Below are 20,656 nucleotides of genomic sequence, written 5' to 3' on the forward strand. Positions count from 1 at the left end.
AACGTCCGTTAACCAGCATGGTGAGGAGCACATACTTCGGTCTCCAGTAGAAATGGGATTACGAAAAGTACCTGGACTGTTAAGACAGAATCAGTAGTGATAGACTTATTCTGGGTTGGCTTTAAGTACAACGTTGGCTCAGAGTAGTTGCCGTTCCTTTTATAAGAGCCCAGTATATATAATGTCCATCTCTTTAATTTTCAGCCAATTGAATATGCAGTTCTGCAACATCCAGAAGCTGGCTCTAACACCCGCAATGCAACTTCTTCCAGAAAGGAAGTGGACTATGGCACTCTGAAATTCTGACCACCGGGACATGTTTACCAGTGATTATTTGTGTACACTTCCTGATCCACCTTTTCACTTCGGAATTTGCACCAATACTCCAGCAAATGAGACTTTGACATGTGAATGCCACTTAGTATTTGTTCATCAGCTTCTGCTGCATCCTCGTGCGAACCAGGGGCGGTATTCTCCCCTACCCGGCGTGATGGAGGGTCCCGGAGTAGGGGAGTGGTGCCAACCACTCAGGGGTCGTGCCTTCCCAAAGGTGGGGAGAATTCTCCCCACCTTTGGGGGCCAGCCCCGCGCTGGAGCGGTTGCCACCTGAAGACCGGCGCAAAAAACCGGCGCCCCCGGCAGCGGAGCTGGCCGAAAGGCTTTCGCCGGTCGGCGCATGCGCCGGCAGTGACGTCAGCGGCAGCAGGCCACTGACGTCACTGCCAGCGCATGCGCGATGTGGGGTTCTCTTCCGCGTCCGCCATGGTGGAGGCCGTGGCGGACGCGGAAGAAACTAGTGCAGCCAGGGCACTGGCCCGGACTCTGAGTGGGGGGACCCCGATCGCGGGCCAGGCCTCCGTGGGGGCACCCCCCGGGGTTCGATCGCCCCCCGCCCCCCCAGGACCCCGGGGGCCTGCTCGCGGCTCTGAGCCCGCCGTTCCAGAGGTGGTTTAAACCTCGGCGGCGGGAGAGGCCTCCCAGCGGTGGGACTTCGGCCCATCCGGGCCGGAGAATCGCCGCAGGGGCCTCTCCGATCGGAGTGGCGAGATTCCCGCCACCGCCACTTCCCGGGTGGCGGAAAATCTCTGCCACAGCGGGGGCGGGATTTTAGGCACCCCCAGGCGATTCTCCGACCTGCTGGGGGTCGGAGAATTTCACCCCAGGAGTGCACATTTCTCTTGCGGTTTCTCTCGCTTTCGAACATCCTTCAGTCTGAGACCCACCTCCTGCTCCCTTGATCCTGTCCCCACTAACCTGCTGACCATCCAATTTCTCTTCCTGCCCCATTCTAGGTGATGTTGTAAAATGTTTCTTCTCCCTGGGTTCTGCCGCCTCACCTTCAAGTCAGCGGATATCAGCCATTCCCTTCAGAAATCCATCCTTGACTCTTCCTCTTCCAAATCCCCCCAAATCTTGAACCTCCCATGTCTTTGAATGTGTTGTCTGCCCCCCCCCCCCATCTTTCGCACAACCCGAGTTTAAATCTCTGTAATCAGATTTCTTGCTCCACTGGTGCAATGAAATCACTCTAATCAAACATGGAAAATTACTTCCTCTGTGGCTTCTGTGATCATTGCTTCCCATGCCCACTACCATGACCCCCCACCCCCATCCTTCTCGCTGTTCTGCAATCTTTCACATGGTTGGCGACACCATCCAGTTCCAACAATTATTCTCTGTGGTGTAAATAAGCGTGTTTGTCCTTGCATGGTTCCACCCTTACCCATGCAAGCACAGCCAGAAAATCTCATGCCCTAGCTTATCTTTCTCCCGCCGCACTATTTCCTCAGGGGTCCTATCACGATCTATCCTTGGTGCACCCTGATTTCCATATGATGCCCCTCAGTGGTATCATCTCACCTCGGGCTCCACATGGACACTGCCGACATCCAGCTCTACCTCACTGCAACTTCTCCAAATCCCTCCAGCTCTGTGTGTGCATGTTAAAGTCAATGTGGGTTTCTGAAATCACGTCTAACAAACCTACTGGAGTTGTTTTGAGGATGTAACTAATAGAATAGATGAACCACTGGATGTGGTATGTATGGAGTTTCAGAAAGCATTTGCTAAAGTTCCACATAAGAGGTGAGTGCAAATAAAAGTGCATGGGATTGGGGCATAATATATTGGCATAGATTGAGAATTGGTTAGCAGACAGGAAATAGAGGGTAGGAATCAGTAGATCTTTTTCAAAATAGCAGTAGGTGGCTAGTGGGGTCCCCGGGGATTTGTGCTTGGGTGGCAGCTAGCCACAATATACGTCAATGCTTTGGATGAGGGAACCAAAAGTAATACGTCCAGGTTTGTTGATGACACAGAACTTGGTGGGAAGATGAGTGCTGAGGAGAATGTTTAAGAAGCTTCTGTGACATTTTGAGAAATGTACAGAAGTGTAAGGGTTAATGTTATGTCCGAATTAATCACTGGAGGGAGCTAGATGCAGAACTATATAAAGCATTGATGCTAAGCCTTCTGGGAGAGAGTTGAGGAAAAGGCTAGAGAACAGACTGTTGGAAAGATAGTGTGAGTGAGAGTAGATCATACTTATTGTATTAGTGTAGAGATTAGTGATAGATGAGTGTAGATTGTATGATTATTGTTAATTGTTTATAATATAGAAATAAGAGTTGAATTCAATTAAGTAGTGTAAATAAATCTTTATCTTTGTTTGATACAAAAGCTAGTTGTAGTCTTTGTGAACACTACGCTAACCATCCTAGGATCTGAACACATGGTACCAGGTTTTGTTTCTAAAAAATGAGCAATTTAGTTAGACAGTATTGCTTTAAGACAATTCAGAAAAACAGTCACACCGCTACACCGATTGAAAAATCTGCGCAAACGACAGATCGTAAGACCACTTAAAAATGACAGGTATTCTGTCAAAATAAGCCATTTTTCAAACAAGAGTTTCAAGTGTTTTTATCTGCCTCCACATTAGAAAGTGCTTCCAATCAGAGAAAAACTGTGCTTCTTCTTAATTTGGCTGGACCGCAGGCTTGAGAGTTGTTTAACTTGTTTGAATTTTCAGAAGAAGATGATAAAAACAGTATAACAGGCTACTGAAAGCAATTGATGCTCACTGCAAAAAGCAAGTGAATGAGACATACGAGCGCTACATGTTGAGGAAAATGCTGCAGCTGAAAAGGAAGTAGGTAGATACTTTTATTACTGATTTAAGAGTAAGAGCGCAGTCGTGTAACTTCTAATCCGTTGCTGATTCAATGCTTCGTGATCAAATTGTCTCTGGAATTAATAATGAACATTTGTGAGAAAAAATGTTGAGACGAATGATATTGCCGCTAGGTGAAGTGATTAATATTTGCTAAGCCAGTGAACAAGCAACCTTTGAATATGCAGAGTTCAGGGCAAAGAAAAAAGGCACGAGTCAGGAAACGTGGCCAATGCCATTAATGCTGTGGCGCAGCACAATAAACTGTGCACAATGGCAGGTGGCCATTTTGAAATTGGCGTCACGAACGTGATGACGTGCACACGCTATGGCAACGCCCACAGTAAAGAAACTGTCTGGCAAAAACAAACAATGTTCCAAATGTTGCAAGTACAATCACTTTGCAGCACTGCGTCGTTTCGCAACAGCTTCAGAAGCAAATACATTTAAAGGGTCCTACAACGATTTTAAGAAGATTCAGAATATACAGAGTGAAGGAACAGAAAAAAAAGTCTTAACTGATAATAATGATTCCTCCCAATATGCACTGTAAGATACTTTCACTGGTCAATGTGATTACGATGGCCAATGCTCTATACTGTGATAATAAGCTGATATATCAGCTCTCCAAAATTATTAAAGAGTGGACTGTACTACTTGATACAAATGGGTCTGAAATTCCATTTAAACTAAATGCAGGGGCACACACAAATTTAATATGGAAAAGGATTTAAGACAAATGCGTAGTAAACCACAAATAAAGAAAGCAACCTGTCGATTGACTGGCTATCATGGCAATGCCATAGCCAAGAGAGGTTCCTGCTGTCTCATAGTTCAAAATGGTGACATCAGCATACCAATGGACTTTGAAATAGTAGAAAATGACAAATCATCACTACTTGGAGTGAATGTTTGCAGCAAACTTAACTTGGTTCAAAGGATACACGCAACCAATAGTTAAATATCAAGCTTAAAGAGCCAGAAAAATAATTAGTTGCTGCTGATATGTTATCAAGAGCTACAAATAATGTTGATACCACAGCTTCAGAAATAGTACAAATAGTGGAAGCATAAGCTTCATTCATTGCAGAAATGCTACCAGTGTCTGACAACAAGCTATGTCTCATACAAGAAGAAACAGCGAAGGACTTGACACTCCAAAGGGCAATCCAATACCCGAAAGAAGGATGGCCGCATGGCTGTTATTCCAGTTTTGTAGTGTCAAAGATGACCTCACTGTGATTAACGGATTCCTACTCAAAGGAGACAGAATATTTATTCCTTCCTGCCTACGGAAAGATATCTTGGAACAGATGCATGAAGGGCACCAAGGAATTGGAAAATATCGCAGACGAGCAAGAAAATTTGTGTGCTGGCCTGGAATCAACAAGTATGTGAACAATCGTGACCAGCCTGGTGGAGGAAGTAAGAAAATACCTTCAACAGTGGGGCTCAATCTCACTCTCCCTGGCGGGGAGAGTGCAGACAATCAAGATGAACGTACTGCCAAGGTTCCTCTTCCTGTTTAAATCTATTCCAATCTCCATCCCGAAACATAGTCAGTCTAATCATGGTGTTTGTGTGGGGGGGTAAGAACCCGAGAATTCCCAAACTGATACTGCAAAGAAGAAAAATAAAGGGGGCTTGGCCTTACCAAACCTACAATACTACCACTGGGCTGCAACGGCAGAAAGAGTGAGGGAATGGGGACAAGAACCCGACACAGGTTGGGTACAAATGGAGGAGGCATCCTGTAACGGAACGACCCTCCGGGCCCTGGCTACAGCAGCACTCCTATCCCCCTCAGCAAGATGCACAATGAGTCGAGTGGTAGTGGCCACACTGAGAACATTGACCCAGTTGACACAGCACTTCGGGATAACTAAAATTTTCCCCATGGCCCCCATCTGCGACAATCACAGATTTCCCCCCAGCCATGCTAGATACCATCTTCAAAAGATGGAGGCGGGACCGGGGCACACTGACGGTCGGGGACTTCTACGTAGGGCGCAGACTGGCAACACTGGACGGACTGACAAGGAAGTGGAAACCAGCAAATGGACAGAAATTGAGACAACTCCAAATAAAACACTTACTCCGCAAAGAGACAGTGGGGTACCCCGGGTCCCAGAAAACACCCTACTAGAGAACCTGGTAGGCAGAAGCAGCAAGAAGGTGGGTTATGTGGGAAAATATACGGACAGCTACTGGACAGAGCTCAAACAGCACTGGACGAGACCAGACAAAAATGGGAGGATGAACTGGGGACAGAGGCAAGGTGGGGATTCTGGAGCAAAGCACTAAGCAGGGCGAACTCCACCTCCTCCTGCGCAAGGCTAAGCCTAATGCAGCTCAAAGTGGTGCACAGAGCGCACCTGACCAGAACCCAAATGAGCAGGTTCTTCCCGGAGGTGGAGGACAAACGTGAGCAGTGCCAGAGGGGCCTGGCCAACCACACCCACGTGTTTTGGGCTTGTCCCAGACTTGCTGGGTTCTGGACAGCCTTCTCTGAGGCACAGTCCAAGGTTGTGAGGGTGAAGCCATGCCCAATAGTGGCAATCTTCAGGGTTTCGGAGCAGCCAGAGTGGCACATGGGGAAGGGGTCCAACGCCCTTGCTTTCGCTTCCCTAATCGCACGTTGGAGGATCCTGCTTGGCTGGTGATCGGCAGCACCACCCAAAACTGCAGGCTGGCTCGCTGACCTCTCGGAATTTCTCCGCCTGGAGAAGATTAAGTATGCCATCCGAGGGTCAGAGGAAGGCTTCCTGGAAACTTGGGGGCAGTTTGTCGGCCTGTTCCAAAACCTGTGCGAGGCCAGCAATGAGGAGTAGGTTAAGAACAAAAAAAAAATAATGAGGAACCAAAGGACTGCACAACCCGGGGTGGGGGAGTCGGAAGGAAGGTGGGGAAACCACAAGAGAAGAGGAAGAGTGCTGAAGCCAAAGGTTGGGGGGGGGGGGGGGGGGGGGTGGCGGAATTATAGACTGATCCAGAGGGCAACAAAATGTGCATAGAGTTAGTTAAATGAAGGACAAAATAAATCCCTCTGTACAATTAAGTAAATTAGCCCGGCAAGAAAAATGTAATGTATGCGCACACAATTATAGAACATAGAACAGTACAGCACAGAACAGGCCCTTCGGCCCTCGATGTTGTGCCGAGCAATGATCACCCTACTCAAACTCACGTATCCACCCTATACCCGTAACCAACAACCCCCCCCCTTAACCTTACTTTTTAGGACACTACGGGCAATTTATCATGGCCAATCCACCTAACCCGCACATCTTTGGACTGTGGGAGGAAACCGGAGCACCCGGAGGAAACCCACGCACACACGGGGAGGACGTGCAGACTCCACACAGACAGTGACCCAGCCGGGAATCGAACCTGGGACCCTGGAGCTGTGAAGCATTTATGCTAACCACCATGCTACCGTGTTTATAAATTGTTTATAAATAAGAGAAAAGCCAATAAAAAGACTGAATTTGTAATGACATGTTAATAACTATTACTCTGTAATCACTTTGTGATATGAAATTTAACTTTTACTGTTGAATGTAAAAAATAATAATAATGCATTTTTGTTAGTATTATATTAAAAAACATGCTTGTAACAGAATTTATAACCATTGTTTCTCAAAGAAAGGGGGGTGTGACATTATGAGAAATGTACAGAATTGTAAGGGTTAATGTTATGTCCACATCAACCACTAGAGGGAACTAGATGCAGAACTATGTAAAGCATCGATGTTAAGCCTTCTGGGAGAGAGTTGAGGAGAAGGCTAGAGAACAGACTGTCGGAAAGATAGTATGAGTGAGAGCAGATCATAATTATTGTATTGGTGTAGAGATTAGTGATAGATGAGTGTAGATTGTATGAATATTGTCAATTGTTTATTATATAGAAGTAAGTCGCATTCCATTAAGTAGTGTAAATAAATCTTTAGCTTTGTTTGATACAAAAGCTAGTTGTGGTCTTTGTGAACACTATGCCAACCATCCTAGGATCTGATCAACACAAAGAACACCACAGCTTCAAGGTAATTTTCACAAGTTGAGTGAATGGCAAATGCGTAGCAGGTGCAGCAAAACATGGATAAATGTGATGTTATCCACTTCGGACGGAGAAACAAAATGGCAGAGTATTAGTTAGTGATAGATTGGGAAATGTTGATGTACAAAGGGACCTGGGTGTCCCAGTACACCAGTCACTGAAAGCAAGCATGCAAGTATAGAAAGCAGCTAGGTAGGCAAATGTTATGTTGGCCTTCATTGCAAGAGGACTTGTGTATAGAAGCAACGATGTCTGACTGCAACTGCATGGGGTCTTGGTGAGACCACATCAGGAGTATTGTCTGCTATTTTAGCCTTATCTAAGAAAGGATATACTTTCCAGGGAGGGAGTGCAGCGAATGTTCATCGGACTGGTTCCTGGGATGGCAGGATTGTCGTATGAGGAGAGATTGGGTTGATGGGGCCTGTATTTGCTAGAATTCAGAAAAATGAGAGACAATTTCATTGAAATTGAAATCTGACAGGGCTGGAGAGATTGGATATTGTTTCCCCTGGATGGGAGGGTATAAAACCAGGGGTCACATTATCAGGATATGGGGTAGACCATTTAGGACCGGGATGAGGAGCAATTTCTTCACTCAGAGGGTGGTGAACCAGTGAAATTCTTTACCACACAAGATTGTGGAGGCATTCACTGAATATATTTAGGGAGGAAATAGTTAGATTTCTGGGCTGCAAAGATGTTAAGGGATATGGCGTGAAAGTATGATGAGATAAATGATCAGCCATGATCTTGTTGAGTGGCAGAGCAGGCCCGAAGGGCCCAATAACGTACCCCTGCTCCTATTTTCTGTTTCTCTGACCTGCAATTTCCTCCAATTAAATATTGGGAAGACTGAAGGGATTGTCTTAAGACCTTGTCACAAATTCTAGTTTCCCCAGCCACTGATTCTATCCTCCTCATTGGGCCCAGGTCTTAGGCTGAACCAAACTTTTTGTGATCTCTTGCATACCACTTGTCCCTGAACTCAGCTTCCAATCCCGACATTGTTCATTGTGAAACCTTTATACCTCTGTAATTTAGCCTGCTTCTGCCCTTTCAGCAAACAATCAGCAACTGGAACCTTCACCTATCCTCTTGCAAGCTTCAGAACCGAGCATTCCAAGCCTCTCATGACCATTCACGCCACACACAAACCCATCTGAGAATTCTGAATTCTCCCTCCATGTACTGAGTTGAGGATTAACGTCTTCACTCAAAGGGTTGTGAATCTGTGGAATTCCCCTCCCAGTGAACCAGTTAAGGTAAAGGTGTCATAATATCCACTCATGTATATAATGAGATGCAGACAGGCATTGATTGACACATAGGATGACCAATGAACACACAACACAGAACAACCAATCACCAGACAAGACACCACAACTATAAAGCTCACAGGGCATTAAGACTCCCGCTCTTTTTTGGGACCCAGACACTGAGACAGTCAGAGTGCACAAGTCAGTGGACATTATTGCCATGTGGTAGCTATAAGTCTGGTCGAGCCAGTAAGAGGTTGTCAGTAGGATTAGTAGAGTGTCAACCCACAGCTGAACATGTACAGACGTTCATAGTTTAAATAAAACCGTGTTGGATCATCTCTGGTGTTAGACGTTTGTTTCTAGCTTCCCTGCATCCAGTTGCAGTGAATGTCAAACCAACCCACCTAACACATCAAAAGGTAGATAGATTTTTAACAGTAAAAGAATTAAAGGTTATGATGAGCACGCGGGTAAGTGGAGCTGAGACCACAAAAAGATCAACCATGATCTTATTGAATGGCAGAGCAGGCTCGAGTGGCCAGATGGCCACTCCTATTCTTAGTTCTCATGTTCTTATGGAGAAAGGGACAGGCAGATGTTTTGTTAATCTAGAGCAGTGACGTTGAAGCAGAACTCAACACACAAATCTCAGGCTGAGAGATGCAGACTCCGAGGATGGAATTCTCCAATTGTTTATTGGCGGCGGGATTCTGTGTTCTTGCCGGCAGTTCACCTCCGTGCCTGGATTTCCTGACAGAGTGCTGTGGTTTCAATGGGAATTCCTACTGACAACGACAGGAGCAGAGAATACCGCAAACGGTGCGCCGCCGAGAAATATGTGGCTGGGAGGGTGGAGAATCCCAGCCAGCATGTATTATTAATCCTGCTGTCTACTTCCTGAATGATTGTGTTGAGGCAGGTCTGCTCTGTGTTTATGGTCCCTGTCCTCACATAGCAACCTTCTAAATAGTTTACATGGGGAGGCGATGTCATAGTAGTTTGATCACCGGACTAGGGATCCAGAGACCCGGGGTAATGCTTGAGGGATCCGGGTTTGAATCCAGAGTGTCAGATGGTGAAATTTGAATCCAATACAAAAGGATCTGCCATTAAAAGTCCAATGATAACCATTGCTGATTGATGTAAAATCCCATTTGGTTAACGAATACCCTTCAGCGAAGGAAATCTGCTGTTCTCGCCTTATTACGACACCTCGGGCAAGTTTTTTTATTCCTTCATGGGACGTGGGTGTCGCAGGCTTGGCGAGCATTTATTGCCCAACCATAATTGCCCTTGAGGAACAGCCAAGAGTCAACAATGTTGCTGTATACCTAGAGTCACATGTAGGCCAGACCAGGTAAGGGTGACATAATTCCTTCCCTCAAGGACATTAGTTAACCATAATAATAATAATCTTTATTATTGTCACAAGTAGGCTTACATTCACACTGCAATGAAATTACTGTGAAAATCCCCTAGTTGCCATGTTCCGGCGCCTGTTCAGGTACACTGAGGGAGTATTCTGAATGTCCAATTCACCTAACAAGCACATCTATCGAGACTTGTGGGAGGAAACGGGGCACCTGGCGGAAACCCACGCAAACACGGGGAGAAAGTACAGATCCCCACTGACAGTGGAATCGAACCTGGGACCCTGCTGCTGTGAAGCAACAGTGCTGACCACTGTGCTACCGTGCCACACAATGGGTTTTTACAACAATCGACAATGGTTTCATGATCATCATTAGACTTTAATTCCAGATCTTCGTCAAATTCAAATTTCACCATCTGCAGTGGGGGGATTTGATCCTGGGTCCCCAGAGCATTACTTTTGGTCTCTGGTTTTACTAGTCCAGTGAAAATACCACTATACCACGCCTCCCCAGAATGCTTGGTGAATTCCAGTCCCACTCGTCTTGGAGTCACAACACAATTAAATTAACCAATAACTCTTATAAAAAGTCCCAATGTCTTTGGCCCTTAGATATCCAATGATTACAGTCACCAGGTTTGTAAGTTGAAACATGATTACTGTTTATTTATAAAAAGGATAATGATGAAATATGCAGTAAATGCAACTGAAGGACAACAGCTAATCTACGGCACCCCTTAACTGTTGCACCTTCTACATACACACAAGGAGACAGACAATTACAGAGGGGGGAAAGGGGGAAATAATAAGGGTAATTGCAAAAAGATAAGTCTTGGCTTCAAATGGTGGTTCACAATATGCTTTCTTAACAGTATGCTTGTGGATTAAAGTCTCTGGTTTACACCCTCCAATGATCTTCCTAGTAGTTTAGTAGTATTACTCATAACTTACGTCAAAATTTGCTTCCAGGCCTCTGCCTTTTCTGGAGAAAGCATTGGTCGCCAGACTGGCCTCTTGGTGAGAATTTGCTGGATATTTCTAGAGTGAATTATCAAATACTGAATCTTTCCTGCACAGGCTGTAATGATTCTCCTGTAAACTGATTCATCCAGGCTTTCTGTCAGGTCAGAAACACAGTCTTTCTGGAGAAAAACTTGAGTAGAAAGTCGCGGGCCTTCTCGCTAAGCTGCCGAAATGAAACTGAAAGCTCCTGAGGGCTCTGGACCATTTCAGTGGGATCAAATCCAGTCACTACCTGGTACCAGGCAGAGCACAGCCTTTTAAAATTATTTGGACTGTAAGCCTCATCAATCAAACCGGGTTATCACTGAGCTCAGTCAATCTCCAAACACCAGTCTATAACAGCACAGCCTTCTGGCTTCTGCTGTTTGGATTAAAGATACAGGCCACAGTTTCCTGCTTGAATTAAAATTGCAGGGTGCCTCAAAGGCACACGTCCATAAATCATCCAGGTGTCAAAAATGTAATGAAAAAAATTAAAGAAAGGGGAAAACAAGGGATAGGGAATAAACAAGAAGAGAGGGAATAAACAAGAAGGATTGGGAAGGACCCTGACAACCTGTTCTATCCTACATCCGACTCTAGGTGTCTAATTCCAATTGTCTTCCTGTACCGCGTGATGCACTAAGGCAGACTTTTATCCGTTTCCATAGCTAGTAAGTCCTGGAACAGGGCTCTACTCTGTCACCAGGGGCTTATAGTTTGATGGACACCACTCCACATCAAGTGTGGCTGACCAGGAGTCTCTTCCACGCTTGCCACCAGCCTTGACATGTTTGGAAGGATTTGCAGGTTGATACTCAACCTGTTTGACCGTGATATGAACGCACTTTCCTTTGCCATCAAGTCCTGGAGTGGGAATTGAACCCAGAACTCCCAATGTGGTTGACTTGTAAAATGGTTCAGCAAGCCACTCAGATTGGGCAATTAAGGATGACCAATGCATGCTATCCTAGCAACACCCACATCCCATTAATTAATTTTCAAAATCCAACCAAAAGCTGTAACCCATGACTATATCACAGGCAAACTGGAAACTAATGGAATGGAATATCCTAACTCATCCTGATTTCTGAGTATGTAACTGTAGAATCCAATGAAAGAGATGCAGGAATGCATGGTTGGATAGGAATGAACACAGGTTTATTGTGGTTTACATAAAATCACAAAGCTATTATTCCTCTCCCCAAAGGGCCACCTTTGCCGACCTGCACCCAGGTTAGGGTTTTTATACTGTTTTTTTTGGTAAAATATTTTAATTCTCCATTTTCACATTTTCTTCAGAATTTACACCCCACCAACAAGCAGTAAACGGTAACAAATACAAAGTCAATCCCCTTATCAACATCAACGATCCCGTCCCCCCACCACCCCAAACAACAGCCCACCTGACAATATAAGCATCAAATAAAACAAACCCTCCCACGGTGGGAAAAACAAAGGAAAAAAAAGAAAAAGGACTCAGGAATCGTCTATGGTCACCATTGACCTACAGAGTCCACTTCCCCCGAACATTCAATGCCATCCAATCCCCGCGTACACACCCAAGCCCCAAAGAACCATTATTGCAAATGAAAGTCCCATCTCTTGCCTTGTTCAAATATATACATTGATGGTTCATTTAGCACATACATCAGTACACAGTGAAAAAATACAGTTACATGAGGCTACATCGATACATGACCATTTCTCAATTCAGCCACAGTCCTACTGCCTTCGCAAAATCCTCCGCTGCTTCCACCGTCCCGAAATAAAAGTCCTTGGTTTTGCAGGTCACCGTCAACTTACCTGGGTACACTATGCCGCACTGCAACTTACTGATGTACAGTGCCTTCTTCACCCGGCTGAAGGCAGCCTGCCTCCTCGCCAGCTCTACCGTAAAGCTCTGATATATGCGTATACCAGCTCCAGCCCACTGCACCACCTGCTTCTGCTTTGCCCAGCACAGGACCGTCTCCTTCACACTGTACCTACAAAAACACAGAGTCTCTACTCTTGGAGGCTCACTCTCCTTTGGTACAGGCCTCCACGACTGATGAGCCCGACCCAGTTCATTTCGGGAGGGATCATCCATCCCCCTCCCCCAATAGCTTCACCAACATCGTGGCAAAATACTCAGTTGGCCTCGGGCCTTCCACTCCTTCGGGCAGACCCACAATCCTCAGATTCTGTCGTCTGGATCTGTTTTCCAAGTCATCCATTTTGGCTCGCAGACCCTTGTTGATCTCTATCACCTTCCGCATCTCCTTCCCCATCGAGGTAAGTTGATCACTGTGCTGCAATAATGTCTCTTCCACATCATTCAGCGCCTCACCTTGCTCCCGCACCTCTGCCGCTGCACTCAATACCGCCGCCCTCACCAGGGCAATCGTCTCCTCCACCAGCACTTTCAATAACGCCCCCATCTCCTTCCTCATCGCCTGCATGTGTTTTGTGAACTGTCTTGCGGGTTCCACGGCCATTACCTTAGTCATTTCGTCAGCCGTGGGCAATGCGGCTTCCCCTGGTGCCCCAGCCTCCACTTTTCTTGCTGTCCCCGCGGTGACCTTTCCACTCCCCGACGGATTTTCAGCTGCTTTTTTCACGGCCGTGAATATAAAATAGAATATAAAAAACAGATCGTAAAAGTTTCTACAAATATATAAAACAAAAAAGAGTGGCTGAGGTAAATATTGGTCCTTTAGAGGATGACAAGGGAGATTTAATAATGGGAGATGAGGAAATGGCTGAGGAACTGAACAGGTTTTTTGGGTTGGTCTTCACAGTGGAAGACACAAATAACATGCCAGCGACTGATAGAAATGAGGCTATGACAGGTGAGGACCTTGAGATGATTGTTATCACTAAGGAAGTAGTGATGGGCAAGCTAATGGGGCCAAAGATAGACAAGTCTCCTGGCCCTGATGAAATGCATCCCAGAGTGCTAAAAGAGATGGCTAGGGAAATTGCAAATGCACTAGTGATAATTTACCAAAATTCACTGGACTCTGGGGTGGTCCCGGCGGATTGGAAATTAGCAAACGTGACACCACTGTTTAAAAAAGGAGGTAGCAGAAAGCGTGTAATTATAGGCCAGTGAGCTTAACTTTGGTAGTAGAGAAGATGCTGGAGTCTATCATCAAGGAAGAAATAGCGAGGCATCTGGATGGAAATTGTCCCATTGGGCAGACGCAGCATGGGTTCATAAACGGCAGGTCATGCCTAACTAATTTAGTGGAATTTTTTTAGGTCATTACCAGTGCGGTAGATAACGGGGAGCCAATGGATGTGGTATATCTGGATTTCCAGAAAGCCTTTGACAAGGTGCCACACAAAAGGTTGCTGCATAAGATAAAGATGCATGGCATTAAGGGTAAAGTAGAAGCATGGATAGAGGATTAGTTAATTAATAGAAAGCAAAGAGTGGGGATTAATGGGTGTTTCTCTGCAGCTAGTGATGTCCCTCAAGGATCAGTGTTGGGCCCACAATTGTTCACAATTTACATAGATGATTTGCAGTTGGGAGCTGCAGATGACACTAAGATGAGTGGTAAAGCAAAAACTGCAGAGGATACTGGAAGTCTGCAGAAGGATTTGGATAGGTTAAGTGAATGGGCTAGGGTCTGGCAGATGGGATACAATGTTGGCAAATGTGAGGTTATCCATTTTGGTAGGAATAACAGCAAAAGGGATTATTATATAAATGATAAAATATTAAAACATGCTGTTGTGCAGAGAGACCTGGGTGTGCCAGTGCATGAGTCACAAAAAGTGTGTTTACAGGTGCAACAGGTGATTAAGAAGGCAAATGGAATTTTGTCCTTCATTGCTAGAGGGATGGAGTTTAAGACTAGGGAGGTTATGCTGCAATTGTATAAGGTATTAGTGAGGCCATACCTGGAGTATTGTGTTCAGTTTTGGTCTGAGAAAGGAGGTACTGGTGCTGGAGGGTGTGCAGAGGAGATTCACTATGTTAATGCCAGAGCTGAAGGGATTGGATTACGTGGAGAGGGTGAGCAGACTGGGACTGTACTCGTTGGAATTTAGAAGGATGAGGGGGGATCTTACAGAAACATATAAAATTATGAAGGGAATAGATAGGATAGATGAGGGGAAGGTTGTTTCCACTGGTGGAAAATAAAGGGAAGTAGATTTAGGACTGAGTTTTGGAGGAACTTCTTCACCCAAAGGGTTGTGAATCTATGGAATTCCTTGCCCAGTGAAACAATTGAGGTTCCTTAGTTATTTTAGTTATGGGTCCAACATGTGCCATTTGACCTAAAATTTCAAAATTATCAAATTTGCTTAAAGATGGGTTTTTAAATTAGAGAAACAACTGACCTTTCAGAAATTTGTACAAATTTTGGTATCAAAAAGCATTCTGCCATTAATTGCATCACTTTTAATGTGATGCAATTAATCTTTACACTTAAAATAAAACACCCTGCCTTATTTAATTATTCATTTTATTAGCTTTAAATAAATTGTATGGTTAAGGTACAGTATAATAAATATAAAACATTTGTATGATTAAAAAAGATTAACCAAAGCACAAATTATGGTTGTAAGCTTTAAAAAAAATATTATAAACAGAGTTTACAACGTAAAGACTGGACACAAAAAAAATGGTTTCCCCATCCTACTTAAAACGCACACTGTGCCTTTGTAGCACGAGTGCAAAAGCTTCCTGGTTAATTTAAACAGTTTTAACATTTAAAAATAACACTAATCTACAAAAATAGTAAAGAATCTCTCAAGAAATCTTTAACTTACCTGTGATTCATTGATGATTTCCAAACCGCAGCGTAAACGGAAGAACAAGGTAAAACGCGGGACACAATGCGGTCTCATTCACAAATTTTAAAACTGTAGTAGTTCACGTGTTCTTACCTTGCGCACGTGGTAGGTCCATCCGGGTGCTGTGGAATCAGGTGATTTTTCTCTTTGTTAATTTCGCCGGTAGTGTCTTTGCCATGATCAAACATGGTAGACGTAAAGTTTTCTGGGACATCATTTAACATCATCAAAAAGGTAATTGCAATTTTTTTTGTTAAAAATGTGGGCTATATTTAATGTTTTATGTTGTAATGTGTGCTGCTAATGTATGTTTATTTTATACTGACAAGACTGACTTGCCAACGGAGTTTAAAAAAAATTTACATAGCTTTTAAATTCGAGATCCAACGTAAATAACTGGGCAATAAAATTTACGAAATTTGCATTTTATTCCAGCACAAAAATGATAGACAACATTTAAAATAAGGAAATTTAATCCTTTCCAGAATTAACCATTATTGATAAAATTGTGATAAACAGCAAAATCACTCAAATTCATTAATGAGAATGAATTATACAGCCTTAAGAACAAAGAGAGTTTCCATGTCTCTAAAAAAAATGTGAAAATGTGGGGGACACGAATGATTAAGTTATAAATTTGAATAAAATCATCTTCTGTTTTTCTTTGACCCGAGTACATTTGAATACCCAAGTATAATCCTCATAATAAAATTAATTTGGGTGGTGTGTGTGTACATGAATTTAGCATAAAATATGTATGAAATGTGAATACCCTTTAAAACCACTCTTGGCCTCCAAAAAAAAATAACTAGTGGAGTTTTTTGAAGAATAAAGGGATTAAGGGTTATGGTGTTCGGGCCGGAAAGTGGAGCTGTGTCCACAAAAGATCAGCCATGATCTCATTGAATGGCAGAGCAGGCTCGAGGGGCCAGATGGCCTACTACTGCTCCTATTCTCATGTTCTTATGTTTTTTTACTTATTTTTGACATTTCCCTTCACTGTGCCTTCTCCCTGCTTTTGCCGCTTCTGTTGCCCCTGGGACCGGGTGTTAAACCTCAAAAATGCCGTTCCCTAACGGGAGCCTTCCAATATGCGGCTGCCTCCCGCCCACCATCACTGGATGTCGGGTTTTTATACTGTTAAGAGCAAACTCTGCTCCCAATTACCGGGGGAGTTCATACTCTGAAGTGATAGGGGGAGGGGGGAAATAATATAAGGCACAGTCCTTGGCCCCATGGATGTTGTAATAGTAACAATTACGTTAAGCTAGATCTTTCTCCTGCTGTGAGTCATGGCACGTCACCCTATAAGTATGAAATTTGGTACAAGGACAAATGCATTGTCTGGACAGTTTCTTTCCACAATTGGTGAAGGTGCAGGAACCGGTGTTTCCTCCCTCCATTTGACCAAAATGGCCCCAGGTAGAAATGAGTTTGGGAAAACCCAGCAAAAATCCCCCACTGTTTTTCAAATCAAAAGGAAGTCTTGCCTTCATTTATACAGTCGCTTCCACAACTCCAACAACCCCAACAAACTTTATCGCCAATCGAGCGCATTTTGTTAACTATTAACCACAGACATTGAAAGAGATACTTGGCACAGTGCAACCATTCTTAGGGAAATGTCCCTCCTGCACTAAACTAAAACACTTCCAGGTTTGTGAGCCAGTTCACATATTGTTCAAGGAGATATTTATTGTTTGGTTAATACCTAACTGTGTTTACTGACCAAGGATGCCAGTGGTAGGAAGGGAAAGATTTACTTTACTTCCAATAGTAACTAGTCCACAGCAGTAATTATCTCCAATCACGGTCCCCTTTGGGACCACCAACATGCCGGTCCCTGCTTGAGCTGGCTTTGATGCTTGGTTCTAACCGGCCCCAGCTGGATGAGTCGGCCCCCTACCTGGGAAGCTCATACTCCACGAGGCCCATGTGGGGATAGATAATGGTTTCTCCTTGGGCCTCGTGGGGGTTATGACACCTTGCAAGAGAAATGTTGAACAGTTAGTGACAATAACAGTGAGGACACTTGTTTTAAGATGGAGGTGAAAAGTATGAAATTGATTGAACCTTGGTTGCAGGAGGGGAGTGTGGGGAAAGCAGAAAAACAAATTCACGACAGATCAATGGCCATGAGATAGTGACAGAGTGAGGTCAGAGAGGATCGGCACGGTGGGTAGCACAGTAGTTAGCACTGTTGCTTCACAGCACCAGGGATCCGGGTTTAATTCCCGGCTTGGGTCACTGTCTGTGCAGAGTTTGCACATTCTCCCTGTGTCTGCGTGGATTTCCTCTGGGTGCTCCGGTTTCCTCCCACAAGTCCCGAAAGACATGCTTGTTAGGTGAATTAGACATTCTGAATTCTCCCTCTGTGTACCCGAACAGGTGACTCGGGGATTTTCACAGTAACTTCATTGCGGGGTTAATGTAAGCCTACTTGTGACACTAATAAAGATTTTTATCTTTCATTTGATGTAGGGATAATGTCCGCTTTCTTTTCCTATTCCTCGTGGGATTAAACTGGCTGTTTATCTAGGTTAATAGGATTAGTAATCAAGAGACCCACTGAAATACTCCGGTGACTAATGTCCAAATCCCACCATGGCAGATGACGAAATTTGATTTCAATCAAAAAAAAATTGGTACTTTGAATGCGTGTTTGCAGATAATTAAGTCTTTTCAGGTCCAGATGGAACGACTGGAGAGAGGGAACGACTGGAGTTCCATCTGAACCTGTAAAGACCTAATTACCTGCAAAGCCTCACATTCAAAGTATCGTCTTGCATCAGTGACTTTGTCTCTCTATGTGTTTCTGGAACCAACCTCTTCATTCACCTGAGGAAGGAGTTGTGCTCTGAAAGCTAGTGATTCAAAACAAACCTGTTGGACTTTAACCTGGTGTTGTAAGACTTCGTACTGTGCCCACCCCAGTCCAACACCAGCATCTCCACATCTTGTTCTTCCGGGTTGTGAAAGTTGAGGGTTTCGAAGGTGCTATCGAAGGAGCCTTGGTGGGTTTAGTGGTCACACAGGAGTCTGGTAATAGAATATACATATTTTTTATTTGTTCATGGGATGTGGATGTCAATGGCAGGAACAGCATTTGTTGCCCATCCCAGAGGGCATTTGAGAGTCAACCACATTGCTGTGGAGCTGGAGTCACGTGTAGGCCGTAAGAATGACAGATTTCCTTCCTTTACGGACATTAATGAATCAGATGGGATTTTATGGAAATTAATAATGATTTATTGTTCACCGTTAGACTTTCAATTCGAGATTTATATTGAATTCAAATTTTACCATCGGGTATGGTGAGATTCAAACCCAGCTTCCCAGAGCATGACTTTCGGTCTCTGGATTACTATTCCTGTGACAATACCTCTGCCTACCCTTGCCAAAGTAACTATGTAGAAGCACAGTTCAAGTCCCAACCGTGACTGCACACAACAGCACAGCTCCTACCTGGGCTGGTATTTGTGTCCCAAGTACTCCATGAGGCTCACATAGAGATTAATCAGTTCATCCCTATGGGTCTCGTGAGGGATACAGCATCCCTCCCCCAAAACGTCTGTAGGCCCTTCTGCAGTAAGTGGAGCAGGAGGCTGCCTGCTCTGCTTCACACACCTCTGTGCTTCCAGCAGCTGGAAGACTGAGTCGGGAGGTGTGTAGCACATCGGGGCGCGCCATTTTCTGGACAACTGCCTGGGAGGGTACTAACACTGGCAGCTGATCCTCAACCACATCGCTGTCAGAAATCTCTGATGATCTCTCAGATCGTGTTTTCGGGATCCTTAAGGGGGAGGGGGAGCAGCCCCAAGTCGTGGTCCACATAGGTACCAACGACGTAGGTAGGAAAATGGATAGGGATGTAAGGCAGGAATTCAGGAAGATAAGGTGGAAACTTAGAGCTAAGACAAATAGAGTTATTATCTCTGGGTTGTTACCCGTGCCACGTGCTAGCGAGACGAGGAATAGGGAGAGAGAGCAGTTGAACACGTGGCTGCAGGAATGGTACAGGAGGGAGGGTTTCAGATTCCTGGATAATTGGGGCTCATTCTGGGGTAGGTGGGACCTCTACAAACGGGATGGTCTACACCTGGACCAGAGGGGTACTAATATCCTGGGGGGAAATTTGCTAACGCTCTTCGGGAGGGTTTAAACTAGTTCAGTAGGGGATTGGGAACCTGAATTGTAGCTCCAGTACACAAGAGGTTGAGAGTAGTGAGGTCATGAGTAAGGTTTCAAAGTTGCAGGAGTGTACCGGCAGGAAGGAAGGTGGTTTAAAGTGTGTCTACTTCAATGCCAGGAGCATCCGGAATAAGGTGGGTGAACTTGCGGCATGGGTTGGTACCCGGGACTTCGATGTTGTGGCCATTTCGGAGACATGGATAGAGCAGGGCGAGGAATGGTTGTTGCAGGTGCCGGGGTTTAGATATTTCAGTAAGCTCAGGGAAGGTGGTAAGAGAGGGGGAGGGGTGGCATTGTTAGCCAAGGACAGTATTACGGTGGCAGAAAGGACGTTTGATGAGGACTCGTCTACTGAGGTAGTATGGGCTGAGTTTAGAAACAGGAAAGGAGAGGTCACCCTGTTAGGAGTTTTCTACAGGCCTCCGAAAAGTTCCAGCGATGTAGAGGAAAGGATTGCAAAGATGATTCTGGATAGGAGTGAAAGTAACAGGGTAGTTGTTATGGGAGACTTTAATTTTCCAAATATTGACTGGAAACACTATAGTTCGAGTACTTTTGATGGGTCTGTTTTTGTCCAATGTGTGCAGGAGGGTTTCCTGGCGCAGTATGTAGATAGGCGAGGCCGTATTGGATTTGGTACTGGGTAATGAACCAGGACAACCGTTAGATTTGGAGGTAGGTGACTTCCGGTTGCGGCAATGCGGAGCTAAGCCGCACGTTCGGCAGCTCCCGCTTTTTTTGGACTTTCGGGCTCTTAAATGGCGCTGTTTCGACTTTTCCCCCAGGGGGAAACACAGCCAGTGTGC

The 20,656-nt window shown here is 44.8% G+C and overlaps 1 protein-coding gene across 3 annotated transcripts in view; it reads left to right on the plus strand.

Annotated features, from left to right (window-relative positions):
* Positions 1–527, plus strand: part of LOC119974531 — a 101,005-nt gene extending 100,478 nt beyond the window's left edge. For all 3 annotated transcript variants that reach the window (XM_038813492.1, XM_038813491.1, XM_038813493.1), the window contains one exon: positions 205–527. In XM_038813492.1, the coding sequence (XP_038669420.1) occupies positions 205–306 (102 nt within the window). In that variant the 3' untranslated portion in view covers positions 307–527. The remainder of the gene's footprint in view (positions 1–204) is intronic.
* The last annotated feature ends 20,129 nt before the right edge of the window (positions 528–20,656 follow it).

This window comes from Scyliorhinus canicula, chromosome 12 (genome assembly GCF_902713615.1).
Source record: "Scyliorhinus canicula chromosome 12, sScyCan1.1, whole genome shotgun sequence".
Taxonomy (NCBI): Eukaryota; Metazoa; Chordata; class Chondrichthyes; order Carcharhiniformes; family Scyliorhinidae; genus Scyliorhinus; species Scyliorhinus canicula.